Raw genomic sequence first — 21,888 nt, 5'->3', positions numbered from 1 at the left:
CATTCCTGTCTCTCAGACTGCATTTGTTTTGCTCTTTGTTTCAGCTGAGTTTGACCCAAAGCATTGCCTTAATAGCAGCCTCCTCACCTCAAATAACCACTCCACAGCATCTCCAAATGCCCAGGATGAGCTCCACACCTTCCTCAACCACCATGCTGGTCTGAATTCTCCTACCCTGCATCCCACAGCTGGGCAGGAGTAGATGCTCCCCTTTCCTAAACCAACACTGCCTGACACCCTGCCTGCATCAGTGGGAGGAGGCAGAGACACATTGGGGCAGAAGCAGACTAGTTGTTTTGGTACTTAAGTGCTTCAGAAAAATGGCAAGGGGCACCCTTGGCTACCCACTGACAGCAGGGCTGGATATAGGTTCAGTAGAGGTATCTGTTTCCTTATGCAACGTGTTTTACTAAGGAGGCTCTTGATGCATTTAAATCACATTTGAAAACCAAGGAGCATCAGTTTCCAATTCCTCCACTGTCTTTCTTGCAATATTTTTTGCCAGAGGTTGAGAGAAAAAAGGAGGCCTTTCCCTGGCTTCTGAGGGAACGGGATCAAAGTCTTCCTTCACATCATACCTGTATCTTTGCTGCTTTTTTGTTTCCAATTGAATTTCACTGCAAATATGTTCAAATATGGGCTTTCAAGCCTGCGAAGCCCCAAAAGGTGAGTTAACCCAGCATGTGCATGAGGGGAGTTAGACCCTTTTGGACAGATCCAGCTGCAGCTGCCAAGGCAAAAGATGGAGAGGCCCAACATCCTGAAAATTTAGCAAGAACTAGGAAGAAAATTCCTTATCTACCAAAATCAGGAAAGCTCCTTGTCCAGCAAAACCCAGCCCAGCCCAACCCAGCCAAGCAGCAGTTCTGGTCTGGGTTATGTAGAAGAAAGAGTTAAGTATTTGTGACACAGCAGCCACGCTGTGCAAAGTGGCCAGTGCTCAGGACCAGACTGGGACGTGCTCTGGACCACACTGGGACATGGTCCCACAGCCACCACCCTGTCATGTTGGAGAAACCAAGAGAAACAGCTCTCACACCCCAGGAAGGCACTGAACTCCCCCGTTTCCTTTCATCATCCTCTCCTCCTTCCAAGCTACAGCCCATCATTACCCTTTCAAACCCTCCCGCGTTTGCTGACCAGACATCTGCAGAGGTCCCTCTCACAGCAGAGCCAGGGACCCCCATGTGGATCCCACCTGTGGTTCGTGTCCCCCTGCCAGAGCAGGAGCCATATCTCTGCGCTCAGAATTCCTACTGATGCAGGAAGGGAGAAGTTAAATAAAGCTCCACAGCAGGATCACTATAAAAAGGAACTTCCTCATCATTCCTGGGGTTCATAGGAACAGTGATTGCAGTATGCTGTATTTTATGGAAAAAGTTAAGTCAGCTATAAGGACAGTTAGATCAAAACTGAGGCAGAGGGAGAGAAGGCAGGATGTGATTACCTCTGCTGGGATCTGACCAGAACTAACACAGTCCTCATGGGAAGGGCTAGGGGATATTCAGGGCCCAGTTCAAACTTCAGTTCAATTTCTGCCAGAGTAATTTAACACCTGAAGGCTACCACAGGCACAACAGTGCTCGTGCACTATTTAACTGTGCTCCATAATTATCTGATAGAGGTTTTCCTTCATTACAACAACCAAACTGTAGTGCAGAAATACAAATGTTTGAGCTCAGATCCTTCATGCATTTAACATAATATTCCTATAATTTTTCATTATTTACTTATTTCCTTATTCTTCTTTCCAATTCCCCTGCAATGAGCACTTCTGCCTGACTTAATGTTATGATTTTCTCATCTCTCACTATCATGGGAAGAAATAGCAAGTGTGTTATGGATAAAGACTGGCAAAGCCTTTAGAACAGTACAGTGGATGAAAAGGCTGTTTGCAGCCTGAGTTTTCCTTAATATAGCCATTTACTGAAGGCACTTAAAGCAAGAAGAGAACGATGTCACTGCTGATAAATGTGGCCTGTGGAGGAACCTCACTGAAGCTGGGAGAGGAAATTACTCTTCATGCTATTTCAGGTTTACGTCTTTCCTAAGAACAGGCTGATCGTTACCCCAGATAATGAAGACTGTTAATGTAATTAAGAGCTCTGTTCTGGTGTTTTACAAAGCAAACAAATAAGTTCCGGAATTAATAAGCTGCAAGTTAAGTGACACAGGGCAAAAGCAGGATTCTTCATTTGGATCTAAGTGCTCCACAGCAAGTCATTAGCTGGTATTTAAAAGTGCAATCTCTAATTTCAGAAACAGAGAAGATTTTCCTATTTGAGTATGTGCAACCTCTAAAAGGTCAGATCAATTTTAGGTTTATGACCACATGTATATTAGCATTATTATGAGAAACTTGGTCCTTCTCAAACCACCCAAAACAGGAAGCCGGGACCAAATTGTCTTGCTCTTCTTTCTGGGCATTATAGGTGGGTAGTACTTCCAAAAATGACTAGATCATTACTAAAGAAAATAGGGACTTACAGAAAAGGGGAAAAAAATCCCTGTAGAGACTAGACATCGAAAATAATATTATACTTTAGGAATCTAATTTCCTTGCAAATAAATTAGGCAATTGAGTAATAGGTTTCATAGCAAACACCCATGTTTCTAGCAGGTTATTTATCTGGTTAAATCCTACACTGATTTGTACTGGGTGAAAACACAGTACAACCCGAAGTTTGCTGGAGTCTCAGTCTAAACACACACAGGTACTTCCCAAGCCTAGAAGAAAGACCTGGGAATTAGTATAACCTAGATTTTATTCCTAAACTTGCTGCTGGTTCATATTGTGCAGCCTGACCAGGCAGTCACCACAGAGTTACATACTGCTCAGCGAGGCAGTGGCTTCCCAGTCCCTTCCCCCTTGCCACAGGTTCTTGCAACTTCTCTTGCACTGGGATTTGCCTTTGTCATGGAACCTGGAGAAAGCTAATGCTGTCACACACAAAGTAATGAGTGTTCTACCACAACTGCCACTTGGGAGTGCTAAGGGGAACAGTGGCAGCTGCAACCACAGACAGCCACACCATGGTTTTTAAATACTGCCTAGCAGACCTGTGCTTCCCAGGAAGGTGGTCACAGTCAGATGTGAATAAATAAAATCAGATAAAGTTAGATTCACAAAGTGAAATATGTTCCATAATATGTTTCATCCCTTGTACTTGGCATTTGGTGAGGTCACACCTTGAGTACTGTATTCAGTTTTGGGCCCCTCAACTTAAAAAGGACATTGAGGCACTGGAGGGAGTCCAGTGAAGGGCAACAAGGCTCATAAAAGGTCTGGAAAACATGTTGCATGAGAACAGCTGAGGGAATTGGGTTTGTTTAGCCTTGAGAAGATGTGGCTCAGGGGTGACCTCATTGCCCTCTACAACTACCTGAAAGGGGCTTGTAGAGAGGTGAGGGATGGTCTCTTCTGCCTTGTCTGCAGTGAGAGGACTAGAGGTCATGAGCTGAAACAGAGAAGATTCAGAGTAAATATTAGGAAAAAAATTTTCACTCTTAGGGTGGTCAGGCACTGGAACAGGTTACCCAGGGAGGTGGGGGAGTCACTATCCCTGGAAGTGTTTAAGAGATGTCTGGATCTGACGGTGGAGGACATGGTTTAGAGTTTAGGGGTTACAGCAGAGTGGCAGGCTACTGGTTGGACTTAGAGGTCCAACCTTGATGATTCTATGGTTCTATAAAGTCATGGCAAAATGTTTTAATTATGTGATGGACTGGTTGTTTTCTTGTAGAGAGACATTTTAAGCTCACTTTTAAAATTTGAAAACTATATAACATTTTAAAACTAAAGCTTCTCTCCAATTGTTTGAAAACTCCTTTGTCTGTGATGAGAATAACAATGTGGGTGTACTTATTTTGCTAACCAGTGAACATGCTTCCAAAGGAAATGGTAAAACAGAAACATTTTCATTTCATACTGGGCAAGAAAACAACATCAAATACACTCTCATGTCATTTGCCTAGATCTTGCTTGGACAGCTTGCACGTCTCACAATTTTTCTGTTATCACTAGTTCCTCTGAATTAAAGAGAAAGCAGGAAGATAAATATAATGCTGCAATATATGGCTTGATACCGAAGAAGATCACTCTGCTGTGACACGCCTCACACCTCAGTGATAACACAATGATATGGGTATCTAAGGTTTGAGAAGACTGAACAGTCTGTAATATATTAACACACTTTTCATTTCGGAGATAGCGTCAGGAGCTGAAAAACAACTCCGATTCACCGTGCCACTTTGGTTATTTCCCATCCAATATCAAGTCATTTCTTCCCTCTGATCCCCACACTAGACCTGTGGGAATGGCAACACACTTGCCCTGCACAAGCAGAGCAACGGGAACCAAGCGCTGAGATTAAGATCTAGTGAGAAAAGCTGGAAGGGCACTTTTTCTGCAGCTTCAAATATTAACGTTCCAAAAGACAACTTGCAGCAACTCCTATTTTTAAGTTTCTCAGAGGAGCCCTGGGATCATTTTAAGAAGCTCATTGCCTGTAAGGCATTTGACAGCAGAAAGGAGAACAGTCTCTGGCTGCAGAAGTGCTTTTTCTTTCTTCCAAGCCCACATTTAAAGTGTCACTGGTGCAGCAAGGACAGGGAGAGACGTACAGCTTGGGGTTTCATTTAGGTTTTCTGCCTTTTTCTAACTGACCCAGATTGAAGCTGGCGCCTGGCTACAGCTTCAGCTGCCCCTGAAACCAGTCATGCTTTTTCTTGTGTGGCTGACTGCTGAATTGGCAAAAGCTACCTTTGCAAAACCCCTTTTGCCAGAACACCTTTTTGTGCTTGTATTAAAGAGGCAAAAATGTAGATAAAGCTTTTGCCAATAATATCTTGGCCTATTGGAGCAGACATTACAGAGTGATAAAATAAACTACCATTTCCTCAGTGTTTTAGCTCTCCAATGCAAGAGCAGAATTTTCTCCTCACAAAGAAACTCAGTGATAGGTGGATAAGTGTAAGAAGAGCCGTGATGCCTGTTTCAGCTCCTCCATAAGCCATGAGATGTGCAGAAGTATAAAAAAGTGAGGAAAAGAAAGCTGGAGATGACATTTCTACAAGGATTGAAAGCATTCCTGGAAAGAAGAGGAACAATTAACACACACATGGAAAAGCTCCTCAATTTGGATGACATTACTAACTCTTCTTTTTTTACATTTGGTTGCTAAAACTGTATTTACAGGGAGCATGAAAAAAAAGACAAGACCTGGAAAGATTAAAACTCACATGTAACTGCTCCCTCATGCCTAGTGTGCTTGTTAACTGCAGAGGTCTTGCTGAAGTGAAAAGACAAATACAGGAAATAAAAGGTGAGGAGCACACACACTTCATTACAAACCAGTACTTGATATTTCTCCTAGTCACAGAGAAGTTAAGGATGCTGGTGACTAATACAACTCCTTAATCCTTGGCCAGCTTAAAAAACTCTCCTCATAAGGTGAAGGTCAGGACAGGGTTACATCCTTAATAAAAGAAGGAATATGGCATCTCTAATGACTGCTTAAGGCTGTTTTTCTCCTTACCTGTAAGAAGGCCACAGTGGAATTTGCTTTCTAAAAGTAATGCAGAGCGCTCTGCTTTACCTGCAGATGGACCCTCACTGCCCACCCCAAGGCATAGCCCCCTGAAGATGGACCTGCAAGATGGATGTTTCACATTGAAGACCACAAATTCAGGGCTGTCGTCACAGGAAAGTTCAGTTAAGGTGGTAGAATCCTGTTAGCATGCAATTGCTTACTACCTTAGATAACCTACTACTTATTTTAATGTTACCCACCTGAGGGAGGGTCCCCTAATGAATCTATTTTTGTGGTATCATGAAGGTTCAAGTTTAGAGCTAAGTTTAGAGGAGAGTCATATAAAAAATGTCAAACCAGGAAATAGCTTAATGAAAGCAGAGAGTAATCACTGCAAATTACAGTGAAATTTCTACGGGATTACATTTTGCATTCCCCAAACGAGAAGTGGAATTCATCTCACTTGGAGCCGTTCCATTTTGCTGAGAATTCACTGTAAGGATGTGCTATGTAAGTAACATAATATGATACCATAAAATCTGTCTTACAAGTTACAGTCTAAGAAGCTTTAGTAACCCCATGGGAAGCCCATGCTGGAGCAGGACCTGTGGCCCCATGGAGAGAGAAGCCCATGCTGGAGCAGGTTTGCTGGCAGGACTTGTGACACCACAGGGGATCCACGCTGGAGCAGTTTGTGAAGAACTGCAGCCCATGGGAAGGACTCATAGTGGAGCAGTTCATAGAGGACTCTTCCGTGGGAGGGACTCCATGCTGGAGCAGAGGAGGAGTATGAGGAGCAGCACAGACAATGTGTGATGAACTGACCACAACCCCATTCCCATCCCCCTGCACCACAAGGAGAATGGTATAAAAAATGGTGAGTAAAGTTGAGTCTGGGAAGATAGGAGAGGTGTGGGAAAGATTTTTTTAAGATTTAGTTTTCTTTGCTCATTACCCTACTCTGATTTGTTTGGCAAGAAATTCAGTTTTTCCCCAAGTCGAGTCTGTGTTGCCTCTGATGGCAATTGCTGAGTGACCTCCCCCTGCCCTTATCTCAACTCATGAGCCTTTCATTATATTTTCTGGCCCCTGTCCAGCTGAAGAGGGGGAGTAATAGGGCAGCTTTGGTGGGTACCTGACTTCCAACCAGGATCAAACAACTACACTGGTATTCATGGTGTGCTTCCAAAAAGCACTGCAGAATTTAATCTTTCCCCACTGACAAACCCTGGTTTTGCACAAGGACCACCTGTGGTCAGCACCTCATCCAGCTGCCTTGAACACCTCGTCTGATACAGTATATATACAGTTTGCATATATACAGTATATGCACCTTCCTCTCCCACCCTGCAGGTTACCACTCTATCTCCCAGGCTTTACAGCCCACAGTCCAGCAACAAAACAAAACAATTTCACATCACTTTTTACCATGTGTAGGGATTTTCTCTACTTTTCAACAGGTCTCTAACACAAGAGGAAGGTGGGAACTTTTGACCTCCCTCCACTTCTATTGCACAGCTCTGGATGGTTAGTTTAGTGAAAAAAACATGTTGTCTTTTGAGTAACAATGTCATGGCAAATTTCTCAAGGCTAATTCTTGGTGACAGCCACTGTAAATACACTGGGACATGCACAGAGCCACAGCTTGACCCTATTAATGGCAAAACAAGTTTCACCACTAAATTCAGCAAGACCTTGAAATGGTCCATAATGAGCAACATGAAATAAGATTTCAGTCCTCAAGGCAAAAAAATTTGTAAAACAGAGAGAAGAAAGAAGCCTGTGAACAGGATATTGTGTATTAACTGTAAGAAGAGGAAATTCATAAGCCAGAAGAGCATACCGTGTGTCCGCTTATGATGATCTGTGAATATTACAAGACCTATAAGATCTGGTACAGAGCAGTTACCCTTTCAGACGAGAGGATTTTGCAACAGAAAAAGCTTCTTATATTCAGCTTTTCATAAGTTTATAGAAATACAAAAGGGAAAACAAGATTAACGATCCCATGGCTGTACAGTTTAACACTCTTAAAATTTACTTATCAATGCTTTACCAATTCCTCCACATTTTTACATTTTCTGCAGTACTAAGCCACAGAGTTGTGTTGTTGTCTCCTCTCTGCAAGCTTGGAGGGAGGGACAGGAAAACATACAAAATCTGCCTGAAAGGCTTTGGAACCTTTGAGTCACTGCAAGTGGCATGGACTGGCCCACATTTTGCTAAAAATTCATGGCATGCCTTCTTAATGGACACCAGATAGAAATATGGCACCTGTGCCTCCCGTATTTTCATCTACAAAATCCCAAAGAGAGTTAAAAGATACAGTGTTTTATTTTCAGGGAAATCACAGTCAGCTTTCCACAGCTGTGCTGCATGCACAGGTTGAGAGGGCAGTGTGTACAAAGTGGCCATTTTCCCACACACCCCAGCTGAAGAGGCAGAGAGGCTCTAAATGGCTGCCCAGGCAGTAGCTGAATGGGAATTATTTCTAGATTCAATTCTAACGTTGTTACTGTAGCAAATCCACACTTAGCAGCTGGTACAGTGCCTAAAACAAATTCTGAGACTACTGATTTAAAACCAGATTATGTCATACTGATACCATCCCTGTGCATTCACGGGCTGTCTTTCCATAGGGTCAACAGATCCCAAACTACTTTCAAACCGAACACCTGGTTTCCTCTGTGGTGTAAAACATTTTGAGACTCCAACTGTGCAAGACGGGGAAGAGTTGCCATTGCAAGCTCCGCATTCTATGATGCTCAGCTCAAATGCAGAGTTACAATTTAAGAACAAGCTCCCACGCTCAATGGCGACACCACCTCACGCTCCAGACCATACCCAGCTCCTGTGGCCAGGCACAGTGGAGGGGTGGACCATGGACCATGTAAGTGGGTACTTCCCAAGCTCAGAGTAGGAAGGTGACAACCCATATACATGATGGTAGTTGTAACAGCAGCGGAGCTCAAGGCTGGTGTCAGTTCTTATGCCTGAACTTGACAGATGAGACTTTCTGGTCTCCCAGGAAAGTTTCTGCTAGTTGGCATACAGAAGCAAAGAATATGGGGACTTTCTAGTTTTCTGGGGTTTAGTGAGGCTTTTCTTGTTTGGGTTTGGGTTTGTTGTTGTTGTTGTTGTTGTTGTTGTTGTGGGGTTTTTGTTTGTTTTTAGTTTTCATTTTTGTTTGGTTTTGTTTTCTGTTTAAAGCTCAAAAATTGGAATGTTAAGAAAGGTCTTCAAGAAAAGCTAAATCAAACCCCAGAATCTCATTTAGTCTCTCCACTTCCAGACAAGGCTGAATTCAGAAACAGAGAGCAAGTGATAAAGAGCTTAGAAATGAAAATAAGAAGGTTTTCATTACCTTTTCTGCAAGCCAGCCTAGATGCCTAATCTCTCGACTTCCAGCAATCCCTGTTTTACCCAGCTGGTCTCTGACCTCTGCAATCACCCTGGGGATGAGCTCATTGACACTGGAGTGGATGGCATTGAACCAGGCCTGGGCTGTAGCCGAATCCTTACTCCTGAGCACCACGGTGTGCTTGGCATCAGGTGAATGAACTTCAATAAGTCTAGAAAAATATGGGAGAAAAACATTACGTTCATTCAGATCCTGTTAGGCAGCTCAATTTATTACCTCATTTATTGCCTGCAATGAGTTAAAAACAAGCATACTTATACCAAGACCTAGCACTAAAAACTTAGCTTTTCAGCATCTCAGTAGAGAAGAACCACCTTAACCGAAGCCAGGTCTGTACTGGCATTATGATAAAATCCTTGAGAAGGGGATTTGCCAATGCTGCTGCAACTCCACATACAGCATGTCAATAGGAGTTTCAAATATAAAGGCAAGAGCAACATTCACCCATTAACATTCACCAACCGACATGACAACCACCCTGAACTGCATGACAGATGACTGTGGAGAAGCCAGGGACAAGCTGCTGCCTTCCCTAGCTGGGTAGCATGGCACAACCAGAGTTTTTTGGTGTGTTTAATTTACTCATACAGAGAGAAATGAAACTATTCTCACCCAAATGGAGGAATTTTCTTAGAATTGTGCTGTAGTTTCAGTCACACCACTAGGCATTAACCAGAGGCTTACCACAACTGGCCTTCTCTGGGAGTTACCAACATACATACTCAATGCTCCATTTAGATCCTGCTAACCACAACCATATGAGTGCTGCTGGCAGGCATCTTTTACAGCTTGTCAAACTCCTGTGGAAAGAGTTGAGTTTTTTTCAAAAAAACCCATGCCTACTAGACCATCCTGTGGGTTTCCACCCCACCACTGTGGTTTGAAAAGCTCAAACGGACACAGTTTTCAGGAAAACGAATCCTGTACATTGTGGTTATGGGAACTGTGCCCACACCTTTGCTAACAACAACAAAAATGCTTTGACAGGCAGCTGCAGCTATTTCAGCTCTGTTCTCAGTGAAGTTATTAGTTATTAGTTGTGCTTTGTGTGCTCTTTATAGCTTTGTGGGCTACATTTCCTTGAACATTTGTTAAATAACCCACAGAGTAATAGTCTAGTTTATCTTTATGTGGCAATTATAAAACCAAGCCCTGGTCATTACTGATCACTCAACTCTGTTATCACATTTGTGCTTTTTCATTGTAAAGGTACAGTGACTGGCCCTGAATGTTACCCTCACAAATTCGACCTGGGATCTGAGCCTAAGCAAGTACTTCTGTCCTGTGTATGGCTGCCCAATCTCTGGGACACACAATGACCCTTTCTGCAGCAGAAAATTAATTAGTTCAGTGGAATTTATTCAGGTTGAGGTTGAAAACAGTACTGTAATGCAAATATTTGTTATGCAATTACAAAATTCTGCAATTTAGAGCTTAACTAACAATTAAGAGGTTTTAATTAATTGTTTAAACCAGCGCAGAATCCAGAACAGAGGGTGACTCAATCTGCACAGCTCTCTGAGGCTCAGAGAGCTAGGATGGCTGGTTTCATGTTTGTCCATTTTGGGAAGGGGAGGTCTCCACACAGACACTGTTCTAAAGATAGAAAAGGTCATGATTTTCCAAACTCAGCAGCTGAACTGTTCAGGGTCCTAAATCACTGTTTGGATAGCTTAAAAAGTGAGTTGATTTTTCAGAAAGAGCTGAGCCAACACAGTAATGCACGTTTCCTCAATAAAGCTGCTGCAGCTCAGCACTGTTTGAAAATAAAGGTTCTTATTTGGCCACTCCAGGATGCATCAAACATTCAACTTCAGGTACCAAAAGCAAAATTCCTTGTCAGATGATGTGGGTCTGATGAATAAGAAAACTATGTTTATAGATAGGTATGTTCCCAATCACACTCTCATTTTATCTGAAATACTAAGAAAAAACATCTTCCTGATGGTTGTGACTTAGCCATTTGTGCCCATCATGCACATGCACAGCTACCACACCCTGGTCTGTCTTTCCACCAGGAACACTGCTCCCGCACTGCCATATGAACTGGAGTTTGAGCTTGTTCTGATAGGCAGCTATTAATAAAACCAAACTGTACAGGCTTGGATTTTCAAAGTACATTGTGGTAAGCAGTAAAATGCTGCTTGTTACTTACAGAGCACTTTTTGGCAGGAGATCTTACAGCACTGACCTTACAAATAGGCCAGTGACAGCATCCCTATTTCACCACCGAAAAAGTGGAAAAGTGAAGAACCCAGAAGGCAGGGACAGGCCAGGAGCAGCACTCAGGACTTTCCATCTCCTATTTTAAGACTTCTTTGAAAAACACAAATGATTTGGACAGCACAGCAGTATTCTGGTTTTGAAAAATGTTAATGCACCATATGGCCTGCGTGAAACAGTGCTCTTTACAAAGCCTGTGGTTTCTATACAGGAACTTCCACCTACAAAGTTGCTGCACGTCGTGCAGAAAACAAAGTGCTGAACATGGACTATAAACACTCAGAAGAATGTGCTGCTCTTTCGATTGCGAAGGAGAAGCAACAAATTTGTGTGATTTCTTTCTAAGTTAGAGTTGTAGCAGGTTCTGGTTTGAAAAATAAATTATCTAGAGCTGAAAGCTTCCAAATGGCAGCTCACTTACCTCCAATTTGTAAATTCTTCCTTAAAGCAAGTGGATTAGCATACAAACAAGTATTTTGCTACTTGGCCTTCAGCAAAGTGTATTTCCCTTGATGGTGACTAGTTAAGTATTTGTACAAGAGTTCTGTCCCCTGAAATAATGAACACTTAGACAGCTGTTAACAGGTCTGTTTTAGGGGTTCTAAACCATGTGTATTCTAATATATACACATTCAAATGTGATATCAAAGTATATATTCTAGCATACATACGCACGCACATACTGAGCTGTGCTTGCAAATATACTCGTAAAATAACATCCCTCAGTGACTTCTAATGGAGCTGTTTTGGGACTGCTTGTCAGTCATCAAAGTTTGATGATGATGCACTAACAAGTGCAGACAGTCTACCTTGTTCCTTGAGCTGAGTGACAGAAGACTGGACAATACATGCTACACTTTTCAAAAGTGAGTTTGAAACAGGAATAAATGCTGCTTTGACAGCCCTGAAACTGAATCTTTTTATCCATGGCACTTGTCCAGCCCCAGAAATACATCTGCAAGTGTCTTTCCTGTGCAAGCTGCTTCTTTTTTCACACCTTAAGGATGAAAGTCTAAATCCTCAACTGTCTGAACTCTGATACTGGTTATTCCTATGAGATCTGGACACTAGAAAACCTTAGGAAACTGAGCTTGCAGATTTCCACTAAAGACCAAAGACTTGTGTCTCCACAGTCAATTGGGATGGAGATACTAAAAGAAACTTAAAATCCTCCTGGAAACCTATGGACTCTGACAGCAATCAGATGCTGAAAGTGCTGCATCCCTCTAAACTCTTTCCTTTTCTGCCTTTCAGCCTACGCTGCTTTGATTCACCAGTCCATTTGGATGATGATTTCTGTATAACAGCTGACTGATGGCATTTCTATACCTTTTAAAAAGCAAAAATACACCAGTGACCTTAGTAAACTCAAGACTAAAGCACTTAAATGTTTCCAGCAGTCCAGCCATTGTAGTTTTGATTTGCTCCTTGGCTAAACTGACCACCGCTTACTGACTTCTGTTTATCTGCAGTTCAGTGATAAAGTTCCCTTAATTCCCCACTGAATTGAAATATTTAGGGCAATGCCACAGCTGTGTTTATTCTCACACTCCACCACAGTTATGTAAATACTGCATATGGAGCTGTTTCTGATAAAGCCCATACCAACCCAAAGGAATTATATGTTAGCTCTAGATGACTGCCAAGATGTGCAGCATCTCTCCAGCTTGGCAATGCATATGAATGATATCACATTTTCTCAGAGATCATTTGGCAAACCTTATAATAAAAGAGTAATTTTCTCTCTCCTTCTCAAAGAGTCCCACTGAGCTGAAAAGTGTTTCCAGCATCCCCTTCTCCACCCGTAGAACACAGGGGTGACACAAAACCCAGTGCCTCCAAATGCTGCAACCTGGCATGCAAGAGGAAAACTCCCTCCCTTGCTTCATCATCCAGAGTTTTTACTTTACTGAGGATCAGAAGTTGAAAGCAAATGTTTGATAGACCATACTCATTCCACATTTGATAAGGCCTCATTCTGTAGGAGTGTTCATTATCTAAGAAATACCTTTTATCAAAACTCTTGAAAGCACTTCTCCCACCAGTATTGGCATCAAACCAAATCAGGCACTGACTTACACTTCATGCCTCTTCCCAGGTCAGATTATGCATTCAGTGACTGATTAAAGTGTGGAGTAAATCCCTTGAAGTTAATGATAAGCTGGAGCCGGAGTTATTTGAGTCCATCACGCTACGTTGATTTTGCACCAGCATAGCCAGGAACAAAACGCTCTGTCACTGATCCTGCAAACTTGAAAATGAATCAAAGGCTAAACTGCTCATTCTATCTCCTTCATCATGGTCTGCACATGAAACCACAGTAAGTAATTTTGTTTCCTTCTGAGTGTGCAAATATAGAAGCCTTTCCAGCAAAAGGGGGGATTTAGAGGAACACAATCAGATATTATATTTAAATAGCTGTGGGTTTTGTTATAAAATAAATATTGAAAACCTGTTAAGGTTCTTTTGAATTCTACATGCAGCATCAGGAGATGAACCAGGAACAAAACAGACTAAAATTAAGCAATGGAAACTTTGGGCTTAGTCTGCAAGGAAAAGATTCCAGGGAGAGACTGTTAGGCTTGCAACAAATTTCCCAGCACACCCTGAAGAAGCATCTTCATTTGATGCATCTAAATGAAGGTGAAAGCAATTTTACCAAGTGAGAGCTATTTGGTAATCAAGTGGAATTTTTCTCTGTGAAAGTGTCTTGGTCCCCTTGCTGCCAGAAGGGTACTCACTGTATTAACAGCTACTTGATGACTTTCAACATCGTCATTTACAGTGGTAAAACGATGTAGATACTCATTTCTTGAGAGCAGGACTACACTGATGTCCAACCAGAGGGTGTATACATCACTAATGAGGTGTCACAGTTGATTTCATTTCTATTTGCCACCAGCTGGGCTTTAATAAAAGGGATATCAGTGGAGCTGTGCCACATGCAAGTAAAGAAAGGATCTGGTTCTGAAATGGACCTGCAGTGAATGAATTTCCTGTTTTGCTTTGCTTGTGTGTGGCTTCTGCTTTCCCTATCAAACTGTCTTTATCTCCACTCATAAAGTTTTCGACCTTTTACCCTTCTGATTCTCTCCCCTATCCCACTGGTGGGACAGTGAGCAAGCAACTCTGTGGGGCTTGGCTGCTGGTGGGCTTAAACCATGACACTGGTGCAGTCAATACACTGACCACAGCTCCCTGAAGGAAATTTTTCAACAAGCAATCTCTAATAAAGCCACAGTCAACCTCAAAGCATCTTGTGCAGCAAAGCAAATCTCCTGCAGTTGGAGCTGCATATGGGCTAAGCAAAGAGCACCTGGCAGCAGCAGGTAATAATGGTAAATGACCCCTTCGAACTGAGGCAAAGGTAGAGAGTCTCATGCTGCTACATAAATAAGAGATTATTGTCTTGGAGAAGAATTCTTCTGAGAAGGAACACCAGTGTTGCTGTTGCTGTTAGTCAGGGCTGCAGTAGGATGCAGGGGAAAGAAGGACATGATCCACAAGCATGGGTTAAAACTGCTATGGAAATGGGACAAATGAGCAGGGCTGCCGATAGATCAGCTCTCTCTTGTGGATGAATTGTCATGGGAGAAAGTGTTGCTGGAAGAGAGAAACAGCAGGTCCACCTCATCTAGCACGATATGTCTCATTACTATACCTACTCATATCTACTTTTTGGTTTCCATAATTAAGAATCCCAGGGATAACTGCTTAGCTGCAAGTGAAGCAAAACAGAAACTGGACTGTTCAACAATTACAAAACAACAAATTCCTTCCGGATCAATTATTGGCCTCTGAGTGCTGTGGGGCGAGACATCGCCTGGAAGACAGCCTTCCTCTTTGGGGATGGTGTCCATGGGTCATCTCCTGGAACCTGCACTTCTGGCAGTAAACTCATCTTCCCGTTGAATAGACTCAGGGATCGATGGAAAAGCTGAATGCAAGTGATGAGAAGTAACAACTTCAGCATAACTCCTGCTACAGGAAAATAGGAATTTCTATCAGCAATAATGCATGCAAAAGCTAGTGACTGCAGGGTATTAAAATGGCAATGTCTCTGAAAACAATGTAAGCACTAAAGATCAGTCTCAGCATCCACCAGCCTATGATGGCAGCCTGCCAGCCAAGGCTCATGCTGTGCCATACTAGTGACTACACAAGGTGCATGAGGGAGCAGCTTTAAACACACCATCTGAAAATCTTGATCCTTAATCAATGGCAGGTGAGGCCAGATCAGAGCTGTAAGACTGAAATCCAATTTTCAGACTCGCTGATAAGCAGGGGAAAGCCTAGCACTGAGCACAGGACAACAGCCAGGCAGGAAACAGGGTCTCAAGGCTGTCAGTGTCTCCAAGCCATAACACAAAGACTGCAGGGACTAGAAGCATGGCAGGAAACTGAAACCCTTGTATATCAATTTTCTTTGTTTGGAAGATCTCATGGGTCTTAAAACTACTCTCCAACATTATTTAGTAGCAGCTTGGATGTCAGCACTTACATACCTTTACATAGAGACACATGTAAAAACACGATTAACTGTCCTCCTCTGTCCTGCCCTCCAGCACTCACACTGCTCTTCCTTTCTCTTTATTCTGCAACTCATTTCTTGGAGTATTTATCTTTCTCCATCTCTTCAGTGCTTTGATTTTTCTCTTTTTCACAAAAAGGTTTCTTATGGAAAGTCTGCTGCAGTTTTCACTCTCTTGGTTCATTGCTTTGCCCTGTGGATTGGCTTCTTTCTCTATCACTTTTTCTTAATTTGTGCTCCTCTCTTCCCTCCATGCATTTCTCATGGCAGTTTCTCCTTCTTGTTCCCCCTTCCCTGATTAATTTCCAGTTCCTTTGCTCGTATTTCCACTCCTCTCCTCAATCCTCTACAGTTGAAACTGATTGAAAATATCAAACTTCTTTGACTTTTTCAAACCTATCCTAACTGAAGCAATGGCTGAAAAAATCCCCCAAATGCAACACTAAAACCACCAGTATATCTTCTTTTTTTCCCCCAATTAACTCAATTTAATATTTTCACAGGAAAGAAAGATCTTGGTTAAAAGTGCGTTAATCAAAAATCCAGCTGAAAGTGTTCTGCCAGCCTCAGTTACTGCCACCTCCTCATCACCCACATCCTTCCTCACCGCCCCACTCACTGAGCCACTTTTTATTCCTGTCAGGTCTCACTCAGTCCTGCTCACACACAGACACAACACATACACATGAAGTTTTATTTACACTCACAAATCTGCATGCATACACAGACACTTTTTTCGAGTAACACATGCAGGATGTTTGCCCATTCCTATTCTATTTATGCTAGAGATGGGAAGGACACCAGGAGCACACTGGTCTGGCCCAGAAGGATGGGGTGGGGAGAAAACCCCACGTCATTATGTCAGAGGAAAAAGATGCAACTTTTTTTTTTCAAGAAAATGAGACAACACTAATCCCAGATTCATTAGGACTGGCATAAATTGAAGGTCAGTCACAACATGCTCTAACTATCCAGTTCTACACTGTATCTCCAACAATCTGCAGGAAAACTCAGGGGCTTCCACTGTGTCCCCAAATCCTCAGCAATTCACTTCTCAAACTGTTGCCCAGAGACTACAGCAGTCCTTAGGACATTAAAAAGCTATTTAACAAAGCTATTTTAACATTTAACAGAAATGTAATAGATGCAACATTAACAAATGTAACTTTAACAGAAATTTAACAGATTTAACCGAACAAGAATTAAACCTGATGTAAAAATAAAGTAATGAACATCCAAAGTTCAACCTAGTTTGTTGATGTGCATGTATATACCCTGGATACCCTGGAGATTATTCTGAAGAAAATGGCCTTTGTGTTGTCTGGTGTTTTTATCCTTCTTCCAAAAAGCTGAGCTGGTGATTTGACCCGAAAGAGATAAAAAAGTTCCTCTCTACAGAAGGAACAGTCCCACAGAGGTGTCTGATCTCAGTGGCCTCTCAAGAAGGCTGAGAAGAAACTGAGGCTAAGACAACAGTTCCACTTCTGTTTCCCACACTCCAACTTCTTCCCTCTCCTACCCTCAGGGTATTGAAGAGGACACTGCAAATGCCTTTTTAGCTGAATCACCTAATTTCTCACCACTTGAATAGAGAGAATAGATAAATCTCAACTGCCACCTACTTGTTCATCCCTTCCAATAATCAGCAGACTTCCTGGGCGGATTAGCAGTTACAGTGCTATAAACAATCAAGAACACATCCAACTTTAAACTAAAGACAGACTTGGATCCATAACAGTAAAATAGTTGGGAGCTAAGGTTAAAACCCCAGGGTCACCTTGACCTTAAATTCACAACCTTTTGTGGGCAAAGGATGTAAAGGGTTTCACAGTGGTAGACTATCCTCAGTAACAGATCATACACACTGCAATAGCACAGCACAACAGGGTGGTTTAAGGATGAGGGGTGAATCAATCAGAGTTTCACCCTGATAATTGTAATTTTTGTTCTTTTCTGGATTTGAATTACATTCTTTCAAGTTGCTTTACTTTAATGTTGGATTGTTGATACAGTAATCTAAAGAGATAATAAACACCGCCCACCAGCAAAAAAAAAATGTAACAAAAATTCTTGATACAAATCAGGACTTTGACTCTAGCAGGCTCAATGACTACTTCAAAGGACTTATTGATATTCAAACAGTAAAACACGTCTGTACCAATCACGATAATTAAGTGCTATATGCCTTTCATCCAAGGATCTCAAGCTGTAGCTCACAACACCACTGTGAATTAAAGTACGGTCTCTCCATTTCACAAAGGTTTAGTCTACATCCAGAGAGCAGCTCAATAACAACACAAGGAGCAAGGCACAAAGTCCTTGAGGGTGTGGAGGGGATTTTTTTATTGCTGGTAATGCACCCATTATGTATCTTTACCTTTGCTCTACCCCCCCTGCATACATAAATCCTTTGTCTTTTCTTTGCCCACCTACAACACACAGTAACAGAAGAAACACTCAAGTTTCCTAAACCAGAGCCCAGTCCTGCTAAATCTGTACTGTCCATTAGGTAAAGAAAATTTCCACCACCCCGTGAAGCCCCACAGAGCTGCTGGTGTCCACTGAGGACTGACACCACTCCAGCCTGCCACAGCAGTGCCAGCATGGTGACGGGAATGGTCTAGGGCTCAGCCTTTGCCCAGCACCTCACTCCATCTGTGCTTGCTACTGCCAGTGTCATTGACTGAGCCCAGTGTTATCAAGAGCCAGAAAACAAGATAAATGCTCTAAAAGGGCAGATGGAACCTATCCTGGTACTATGGTCACTCTCTGTGGCAGTGCCCTGCCCTCTGTGAGGCCCACATGTATGTGACTCAGGGCAACCATTTCCCCAACAGCAAAGAAAAACCCAGACTGCAAAGCTGCACACCTACACCACATTGCTCTTCAAGGAGAATTCAGCATTTGCTTTGCACACCAGTGGCTGCTCATACTTGGCAGCATCAACATACGGTCCTGTTTACTAGGCAGGAAACAGGCAGGGTGGAGGCATGGGCCAGCCCATGTTTTCATCAACAAGGTATCTAGACTCTTCTCTACTGCCTAATACTTGCCTTCCTGCCCCCTCAGTTGCCCTTAAGTTATAAGCAGGGACTTGAAGAGTTACAGGAGATCCTCAGTCTTTCATTCCCTAGAAGAATAAAATAGAATCAGAGCAGAACACAATAGATTAGATCAGTTGCAAGGGACCTACAATGACCACCTAGTCCACCTGCCTGACCAGTTCAAGGCTGACCAAAAGTTAAAGCCTGCTGTTAAGAGCACTGTCCAAATGCCTCTTAAACACTGACAGGCTTGGGGCATCAACCATCATCTCTCTAGGAAGCCTGGTCCAGGGTTTGGCCACCCTCTCGGGACAGAAATGTTTCCTCGTGTCCAGTCTAAATATGTCAAGTCTTGTAGTCCTTTTACAGAAAAGTAGTTGTACTTTGGCTCAGCAGTGAAACTGGGAGTGTTGGCAAGTCCCAAACTACATATGGTCATGTTTTGTAGAGTTTTACTGAAAAGGCATGGAGATTCTACTAGTACTCCAGACATCACTACATAAACAAATAATCAGCCTCTCAGAAGATGAAAATGCATTGGAAAAACATTCAGGAAGACAATTTTTGAACAGTGCTATCCTATACTAGTGTCCCAGATCCTTGACTTTTACTTCAAGATGTTTGTCTTTTTATTGCATCTTTAAACTCTTCCGCTAACTCCTTACATTTATTGCTAGCATTCATGACTCAAGTATTTTGATGCAAGGACTTGTTTTTAATATGTCATCATTGTTTGAAATGCAGTTTTTATCTTAAAGAAGCTTCAGCTTTTGTTTTCATGTCTTATTGTAACAAAAATAAACACATGCAAATTCACCAGAATTTGTTTTATAATTAAGATTTTGAAATGTAATTTCAGAATCACACAACTATTTCATGCTTGCATAAATTACATGCTTACACACCAATTACAGTTCAAAATGTTAAATCTCACCGACCCTGTAACTGTGCATTACTGACATGTTATTAAATAATGCAAGAAGTGTTTTTATAAAAGAATGTGTGCAAAAGGAACCAGTTTGGGGAGAGACAGCTTTGCAATAAAACCTGCAGTGAATCAGTACTTCACAATGCAAAAAACCCCCAGGGGTTTATCAAAGTAATGCAGCTGCTTAAGTTTATAGCTGTCTTTGGAGTAAATAGGTCTCAGTCTGTCCTGCACATCCCTGTTGCCTTGAGAAGCTCAGGTAATTCCCAGATGCAGCTCAGTGTACAGAGCCCAGAATGAATTGACACCAGCCAGTTCCTCTGCCACCTATAGAATGTACCTGCTCAATTTTACCATCTGATCATAATTCTTAGGAAAACTCTGAAATGGACAACAGATACAGAAAGTGTATCCATGTGCCCTTGGTGTGAAGTCTATGAGCTGCCCCCATACCTGCTATGGCACTGCCACTGCATGCAGCTGACAGTCAGCACCACATTGCTGGAAATCTGTCTCAGCTCATTTTTCCTAGCTTCTAGACCAAAGCAAGCCTTTCCCATCAGAGGGCCAAATCCTGCCAATGAGTAACTCAATCATTAAGACTGTATCACTGCTGAAGTTCCCTGTAGAGGTCACACTGCTCTGGACTCCTGATTGGAAAAACATGTGTGCACAGCAAGTGCTGACAGGATCAGGTCCACACATCCTGGGTTTGGCTGAAAGAAGTGCAAGCAGGATTTTAGGGTGCCTTCAAAAGCAGATGAGAAAACCTTTTCAGTCCACATAGCATGGCCTCATTCCTCCATGGAATGTCATGTCTCCTGTGCTGTGTACGAAGTACCTTTGTATTATGTCCCAAGTCTTTAAAAGCACCAACAGAACAAATGTCACCTCAGAGATCTATATTTTTCCTCCTATTACTTAACATCATCACCAGAAATTGATTAAAAGCCTTTTACACTGCAGTAAGATTTACTGCTTACTGGTATTACTATCTGTGACCATTCCCACATGTTCCTTCATTGGGATGCTCCCCCAACATTAACCTTTACTGCTGCCCCCAAGAAAGTAATTTGTCAGCAAAATGCAAGCAAACAACTGATCTAAGTAGCAGTTACTTTAACCAGCTTCTTCCAGCCTGAAATATTAAAATGAACCCTGCATCTAGAGGAGAATGACAGAGATGCTGCTAAGAAGCTCTGCATCTTTTCTGCTCTTGTCATATTTGTATTATTAAAAAATCTTCCTACACATTAAGTTTGGCATTGGTTTGTATTAAGGATCTTCTCCTTATTATCTTACATCTCTTTTAATCAGGTAACAGAGAAGACCTCCTCTAGAGTGAACTCACAGGCAGGTTAGGTGAAGGAGACATCTGAGAACTGCTGGCTCTAAAAGCACCAACCTTCACTCCTGCTCCAAAGTAACAAGCTCACCAAACCATCTGAAAGCAGATAAAGACTTAATAATCTAACTGGGGCCAGTCTTCAAGGAGAAGAAGGAATCCTATGCAGGGCTACCAGCTCTAGTGAAAAAATAATACTCCTCCATGCCCATTAACCCCAAATTTCACTGCAGCTTTCTAAGAACTGGAGATGATTTGGTGCCAAATAGCATTTCCTACTGCATCCTTTAACACAGTATCTTCTCATGCTGAACATCAAACCAGCCTGGTCCCACAGCACTGCTATGACATTATCTTCAGCCTGCACCGAAGAAATATCTGCACTGGAAAACTCAAGCTCTCCATGCCCACGCTTGCTCTTAGATGAAAATTAGCTCAGTTATAGTCCAAGGGAACCCTTTTATGGCCAGCATATGCTTTGGCAGCCTGCCAGCAGTGCTCTCCTAAAGCCATCCAGCAAAGTGACACCATCAGTTATAAAATCTATGTCTGTCGGGTCACTAGGTTATGAAACAGAAGTGTTGTAAGCATGTAGGGACATGGTTTGGGCTCTGCTGTGAACGAAGATAAAATTATTTTTGTGGATTGAGATTACCAACTTGGGATGCATTCCAGTGGGAAAGGGTCACTGCATTATAATAGTATTTTGACTGAGAAATATGAGTTCCAGTAATCAGAATTGTTAAAAATCCCAAAATAGGTAAAGATGCTAATCAGTGGGGTGCTACTATTACACTGCAGCTCCATGACAGTGAGGTACTGTGTGCTTTGCTGGAAAAATCCAGCTGAGACTGCACTGTGCTGG

General features: G+C 42.3%; 1 protein-coding gene across 1 annotated transcript in view; it reads right to left on the bottom strand.

Annotated features, from left to right (window-relative positions):
• LOC103800641 (beta-1-syntrophin-like) overlaps positions 1-21,888 on the bottom strand; it is a gene marked incomplete at its 5' end in the record, with an annotated part of 43,707 nt that overhangs the window by 20,054 nt on the left and 1,765 nt on the right. The window contains one exon of the mRNA XM_009073023.1: positions 8,896-9,103. Coding sequence (XP_009071271.1) covers positions 8,896-9,103 — 208 coding nt within the window. The remainder of the gene's footprint in view (positions 1-8,895; positions 9,104-21,888) is intronic.

The sequence above is a fragment of the Acanthisitta chloris genome, unplaced genomic scaffold, assembly GCF_000695815.1.
Source record: "Acanthisitta chloris isolate BGI_N310 unplaced genomic scaffold, ASM69581v1 scaffold8054, whole genome shotgun sequence".
NCBI classification, from domain to species: Eukaryota; Metazoa; Chordata; class Aves; order Passeriformes; family Acanthisittidae; genus Acanthisitta; species Acanthisitta chloris.
The sequence above is the reverse complement of the archived record's forward strand: the minus strand, read 5'-3'. Positions and strand labels throughout refer to the sequence as shown.